General features: G+C 39.2%; 1 protein-coding gene across 1 annotated transcript; it reads left to right on the top strand.

The window, feature by feature from the left end:
- The first annotated feature begins 6,075 nt into the window (after positions 1-6,075).
- Positions 6,076-7,080, top strand: LOC107827678 (uncharacterized). The gene is made up of 2 exons (XM_075221234.1): positions 6,076-6,808; positions 6,938-7,080. Exons 1-2 carry the CDS (start codon positions 6,076-6,078, stop codon positions 7,078-7,080), a joined length of 876 nt encoding a protein of 291 aa, XP_075077335.1.

Raw genomic sequence — 7,080 nt, forward strand, 5'->3', positions numbered from 1 at the left:
TTTGAGTAAGCGCTCGCTCAGTTATAGAGGCTACAAAGTCCAAATTTGATTAAGTTGTTTAGATCCTTGTGAAAACATTCATAAGGCGTGAATAAAGTCTTCACAAGACAGGAAACAAAACAGAAGCAAGTCGGCAAAAAGGGAATATTTTTATATACAAAATTGTTTACATGGTTGATTACAACGTAAAAATTAAGGACTAAGCTTCTTGATCATCCCCAGGAGCGGTCTCTTCTCTATCGGGCTCCCCCATGTTCTTGGATCCGCTCTTAATCCCATCGTCATCATCACTGACATCATCATCGTCATCGAAAACCAAGGCTTCAGCATTGACTTTGAGTTCTTTGGCCCTATTTATCTCTTCAGCGAGGTCGAAACCACAAGCATGGATCTCCTCGAGGGTTTCCCTCCGAGATCGATACATAGCAAGTTCAGTGACCCAATGTGCTCGAGTATCGGCGGTCTCAGCTGCCTCTCTTGCTTGGACATGGGCAGCTTTAGCATCGGCCCGATAGACGGCCACGAGTGTATCCGCATCGGCCTTTGCCTTTTCAGCATCAGATTCGGCCTTAGCAAGTACAGAGGCCAACTGAGCCTCGAGCTCTTCTATTTTTCTTGCTTGAACCGGGCCTTTTTCCTTCATTCTCTGAAATTGGGTTTCGGACGATGATAACTGGGCTCGAGCAGTTTCTTTCTCTGCAGCAAAGCGGTCCATACCTTATTTCCACTACAAAGACTCTGCTTTTATCACGTCAACCTCCTCACGAAGCTTCCTGATCATCCCAATTTTTTTGCTGCAACTGTGAGACCAAAAAATTAGCCATCGTTCTGGTATCAAGCCTATAGTCTTTTAAAAGTATCATTATCTGCTCAGATAGATCGGTCTGATCTCGGTAAGCCTTGGCCAACTCAGCTTGGAGGCCTTTTATTTCCTCTTCCCTTTGCCCTAAGAGAAGTTTTAGGGAGTTCCTCTCCTCAGTAACCCGTTGAAAGTCAGCCTCGTATCGACGCAGCTCGTTTTGGGACCGAGAACATGCTTCTCGATGAACTGCCGCTGCCTGCAAAGAAACAAGAAATGAAGTTAGAAACAAAAAGTAAACATAAAGGTAGTACCGACAAAATACTTTTAAGGCTTACCTGATTCAAAGCCTGCTGCACCCCATGAAAAAGATCCGATTCATCACTAGTATCAGCAACATCCTCGATACCAATAAACAGATCACGAAAGGGATCCTCTCCATCATGAGGCATGTCTAGATCGAGGGCCCCCAAAGCTTGGGCTTCCCGAATCACCTCTGCGGAAAAAGCGGGGAAGGTGGGCGAATCTTTGATTGCTGCAGCCCCAAATGAATCACTTGGAGCATTCTCTTCGGTCCGAAGGGATTCAAGAGGGGCCCCTTCAGATATATTCCCCATCTGTTGGCTTCGATGGGATGCATCTTCGATCTCCGATAATTCAGGGATTCCGCCCGAATCTTTCTCCGGTATATACTCAGTTCGAGGCGAAACCTCATGAAGCATCATCGATCTAGCTGCCGATGGGGCATCGGTGGTTCTCTATGTTCGTGCCGCCAGCGCGGACCCATCATTTTCTTTTACTTCTTCGTCTTCATCCCTTAGACGCAGAACTAATTCCACGGTCAAAGGAATGGCATTCTTGTTCGGCTTACGAGCCGTCCTCTTCTTCGGTTTTGGATCTTCGAGAACGGAGGCTCTTTTCCTTTTATTTTCCTTCACCAGCTTTGGGACGGAGGCCAAAGTTTCTTCCTCATTGGACAAGGGCCTCAAAACCGCATCTTTGCCCAAACCTGCATATGGAAAATTTTATTAAAATAGTTGGAAAGAATCTCATTCGAATTATCAAAGAGTACGAGAAAGGGGCTTACCATGATTTTTGGCCTCCCACTGACCCTTTGACAAATCACTCCATGAGCGCTCGGCGTATGTGGAGGTAGAAACAAGAGCGCGTACTCAGTTCTTGAAATTGGGAACTGCTCCAGGCATCCAAAGAACCACTGCATCACAAAAATAAGAGTATCGATGAGAAAAGAAATAAAAGAACAAAATAGAAGGAAGTAACAGTAGGATCACACTTACGTTTCATATTCCACTCCCCGGGAAAGGGCATTTTTTGGGTCGGAATCAGGTCTGAAGTCCTCACTCGAACGAACCTGCCCATCCAGCCCTGATCTCTATCCTCATAAATGCTCAAGAATAGAGCCTTGGTAGCCCGACGCTGAAGTTTTATTAACCCTCCTCGAAAAAGTCGAGGACGGTACAATCGGATAAGATCGTCGAGGGTGAACGACATCCCCTCGATTTTGTTCACAAAGTATCGGATCAAGATAACGATCCGCCAAAAAGAAGGATTGACCTGGCCTAGGTTTATTTGGTATTGACGACAGAAGTCAATAATAACGGAATCGAGGGGACCTAACGTGAAAGGGTAAGTATACACATTCAAAAGCCCTTTCACGTAAGTGGTGATATCTTCGTCAGAAGTAGGAATTATTATTTCTTTTTTATCCCAATTGCAATCTTTATTTAACTGTTTGAGGTGCTTCTCGGTTATCGAACACATGTACCTCGATACTGGCTCGCATCGGCCAGGGACCGATGAGCCTTTATCGACCTTAAAATCAGAAGTAAGAACACATGCCCCGGGAACGTACTCCTCAGGCCGTGGTTCTGCCGGTGTCTCATCGACGGCACACTGTGAAGATGAAGCCTTCTCTTTCTGAGGAATGGTTTGTGATGTTTTCACCATTTTTGAATTCAAAGGTAAGGAATAGAAGAAAATGACGAAGATTTGGTAAAATTGAAGAGGGGATTTTGGCAAAGAGAAATCACAGATTTGCGGGCAAGTCAGAGAATACGAAAAGGAATTTGGGAAATTTGGAAGATTGGAGATGTAAAAGTGGTAAATGATGAAAGGAATAGTTATTTATAGGTTTAAGCGATGGTGGTTCAGTATCAGCGATGTCCGACCACCGTCTGACATGCATTAAATGCCTTGAAAGACTAAATTGACGGGACAGCTATCACGTACGTCATGATCGATCCCGATGGAAATGTCAGTTTATAATCCGATCGAGCCATTGAAAACTCATATCGTTTCTCACCACATTCTTCCTGAGAAACGAGGGGACTATCTGTATACGGTCGAATTAGATTTCGGCCTTCGTACGTCTGATCGAGTTCGAAAGATAAGCGATCGAAGTGAGACTTCGAGATGGGTTCCGAAGATGGTACAAACAAGCTTCGAACCCGAGGGGCCGATCAATGTCGAGTTCGATATCATTATCAAGCTCGAATCCAAATCGAACTATGATGCAAAGTAAAGCTATCAAGCTTATGATCCGGAGACCGACCAACATTGACTCCGAATCAATTCAAGGGTCCGAGTCAGAATCGAGTTTAAGCCAAGATCGAGATCTCGAGTCTGGATCGAGCTCAAGCCAAGATCGAGAGCTCGAGTCAAGATCGAGCTCACAGACAAAAGCCGTTGTAATCCCACTAGAGGAGAGAATCTTGGCAGGAATTATGAAAAAACTGATTTATCATGGACTTCCCACTGAGTATTTTTAATTATATTTAAAGTAAGATCCCTCTACTATAAAGGTGGAGGGTTATCATTTCTGTAAGGACAGTTTTCAGATAGAGCTCATATTGTAATTCAAGCACCATATCCTCTTATATTCAAGAGTTACTCTGTTAAGCCTAAAAACTGATCCATCTTGCTTAGTCCTAAAAATCGTCTTCTTTACAACTTTGTTTATTTTATATTCTCTGCAGTCCATATTTGATATTTCCTTTTATCCTTACGATTTGTATTAAGCTATATCACATATCCTTAGAACTACGTATAAATTCAACTCTATCCGTTTTTCGGGTAAACAAATACCTATCTATGAATATAGAACATATAGTAGTGTTTCGCTTATATAGATGCCTGATTGGAATATTGACAGGTCCAAATTACTTTCTTAAATAGATGAATGTTGGATAATATATCATATTTCCATAATGAAATGTTTTCGGAGTTGGCAAGTATAAATGATCAACTGACATTCTGAGACAACGTCTCAAAATAAATAAATCTCGAGTGTATAGTTTTAATAAATAAAAAAATTCACGTGTTTAATTATAATTTGAGCTTAATTTCTCAAAGTTGATCTATACTACAACTATTCAAGATCATTTAAAAGTCTCTCTGATATTAATAAAGATTAGAAAAGAAAAGAATTAAATACAAAAGTAAATAATCTCATAGTCTAGGACTAGATCATAATTAGGAAAACGAAATTACCCACACCACATCAAAACACAAATAGATGAGAGTTCAAGATCAAAGGAAATAAATTCAATCTCAAAGTTCAAGAGTCTTAAGAGATGGCAATAATAACGTCACAAATATATGACGTTGTAAATAAGTGCAACCAAATATGCATAGTACAACATAATATCTTTCTTTTAAGAACTTGAGTCTCCAGCATAATCCGTTTGCACTAAGATAATCCTTCGCTCCATCTGCCAGTGTAAGTGAATTTTTTTAATAAGATTGGAAAAAAAATTATAATTACCAAGAAATAATTAAAAGTTACAAAATAATTAAGTAGTGATTTCTCTGTAATGAAGCTGAGTACCCGAGCATAAGCTTCCAACTCGTTTTGTGTAGTGGTGAAATCATTCCTTAACCTGCTCAAGGATTGGGAAAACCTGAAAATTGAAATGACGCCAATTGATGCCGGAATGAGACCAAAAATAGTTACCAGGAAAAATGACCGCTATAAAAATAATAGCCGAAAAAATGTATATATATATATATATATATATATATATATATATATATATATATATATATATATATATATATATATATATATATTGTATGTTATGTACAAAAGATTATACAAATTTTATATACTTTTTCGACTACTAAATATAAATAGTTTTTGACATGGCTAAAAGTGACAATACCCCAAAAATCTTGACATAAAAAAGAAATTACTTTATTAACCAAACAGCCATTAAACTGGAAAAACAATCATAATTTTCCATTAAGTGATATGCATTTTCACTTTAATTTGTTTATTCTTAAAGTTAATTGTTTAGCTAGGTGTAAACGCCTCATGCGTGTAAATATTTACCGTGCCTATTGTTTGACATTTATAAGCTCTCCTCGAACTAGCTGTTGATGAAGCAATGCTCCTGCTATTTTGTAATTTTTGCACATATATATTCTTAACTATCCAATTAAAAAAAAAAAACTAGTTGTTGATGAAATCAAAGGTAACTTCTAAACGTCACAATGATCGATACGAGAGTTGACCTTAATTAATAATCTTAAGAAAGAGTTGTGTTTAATGTTAAGGGATTGTTTTTAAGATTAGAGTTGCATTGTAATTATTTAACTAGTAGCCATATTTGTTAGGATTGGCTATGGCTATTATTGCAATTAGTTAGTCAGGATGTTAGCTAGTGGTAGATGACAGCTGTACAAATATAGTATCTTGTATATAGGCGCACTAGTTCTGATTTTTAACTAATAAGAAATATTTTTCCAGTTTGAGATTCTTCGAAGCTTCCTCGTCTTCTCTGAGCTCCATGGCTTTCAGTCATGGCAGTTGAGCTTCAGCTCAAACATTTCTCCAATAGCCCTTAGTTTTGAAATGGTATCAGAGCCTAGGCTTCATCTATTGAGGTAATTCACGGTCCCTTACTTCGTCTTCTCTCCAATTTCGAGTTGAAGATCTAGGTTTTCTTCGAAATTGTTAATCAATTTTTTTTTTTGAAATCCCGTTCGAAACTGTAATTTCACTGTGATCTCATCTGATAGTGACGACTTATAGCATTTTTAACCTCTGGTTTTCTCGAAGTGTGGTTTTTTGTGTTGCCTCTGTTGAATTTCCATTTTTATCTTCAATTCACGGTTCAATCAATTGTGATCTATGATTTGAACAATGGCTGGAGACAAGGAAAGTGCTGCAGACAAAGACACCTTAGATACCTCGAGTCCCCTGTACATGCATCCATCGGAGAGTGCAGGTTCAGTGTTGGTACCTGTAGCTTTTGATGGCACAGGATATAGATCTTGGAGGAGTACTTAGAGCCCTCTCAGTGAAGAATAAGGTTAGTTTCATAACAGGGAAGTGTCATAAACCAGTAATTGGACATGCAACTTTTGATCAGTGGGAACGATGTGATGATATGGTGACTTCATGGATTCTAAATTCCCTTTCAAAGGACCTAGTGGATAGTTTGCAATATGTGAGTGATGCAAAGGAGTTATGGCAGGAGTTAGAAGATAGGTATGATCAAACCAACGGTGCAAAACTATACCAACTTCAAAAGGAAATTAATGATCTGAGTCAAGGAACTCTTGACATAACAGGCTATTATACAAAAATGAAGAAGCTATGGGAAGAGCTAAACACACTGAATGCACACGCACAATGCAGCTGCCAATGCACCTGCGGAGGTAAAGCTAATATGCACAAGGCTGAGAAAGATAGAAGACTGATACAGTTTTTGATGGGTTTAAATGAGGTGTATACTGTTGTGAGAGGGAGCATACTGATGATGAACCCCCTTCCAAGCATTGCACAAGTCTTTTCTATTCTCATACAAGAAGAGAAGCAAAGAGAAGTTAAACCAAACAATCAACAACTGGTGATTGAATCTACATCACTGAATGCTAATGGTCCAGAAAACAACAACTTTAGAACAAACTACAACCAACACATGAATCCTTCTGGGAACAATAGTTATGGAAGAGGCTATATGGGAAATAGACCTAGGCCATTCTGTAATTTCTGCAAGAGGTCAGGACACACTAAGGATAAATGTTATAAACTTCACGGGTACCCTTAGAACTTCAAGTACAACAATGGTAGCAGGGGAAAGAAACTAGCAGCAAATGTGTTTGATACAACAGGTAATGGGACAAATATGACAGATGAAGGAGGAAACCTTCAGGAGCAAGGTCGAACCATGCAACAATTGAGTAAGGAACAATATGGACAACTGCTGAGCATATTGGAGAGTTTTAATAATGGAAACAATAGAGACAGCTCATAA

The sequence above is a fragment of the Nicotiana tabacum genome, chromosome 9 (assembly GCF_000715075.1).
Source record: "Nicotiana tabacum cultivar K326 chromosome 9, ASM71507v2, whole genome shotgun sequence".
NCBI classification, from domain to species: domain Eukaryota; kingdom Viridiplantae; phylum Streptophyta; class Magnoliopsida; order Solanales; family Solanaceae; genus Nicotiana; species Nicotiana tabacum.

Coding starts and splice junctions, on each gene's coding strand:
- LOC107827678 (XM_075221234.1), top strand. CDS start 6,076: ATGGCACAGGATATAGATCTTGGAGGAGTACTTAGAGCCCTCTCAGTG. Junction 6,809..6,937: donor AAATAGACCTAGGCCATTCT/GTAATTTCTGCA, acceptor TTGATACAACAG/GTAATGGGACAAATATGACA.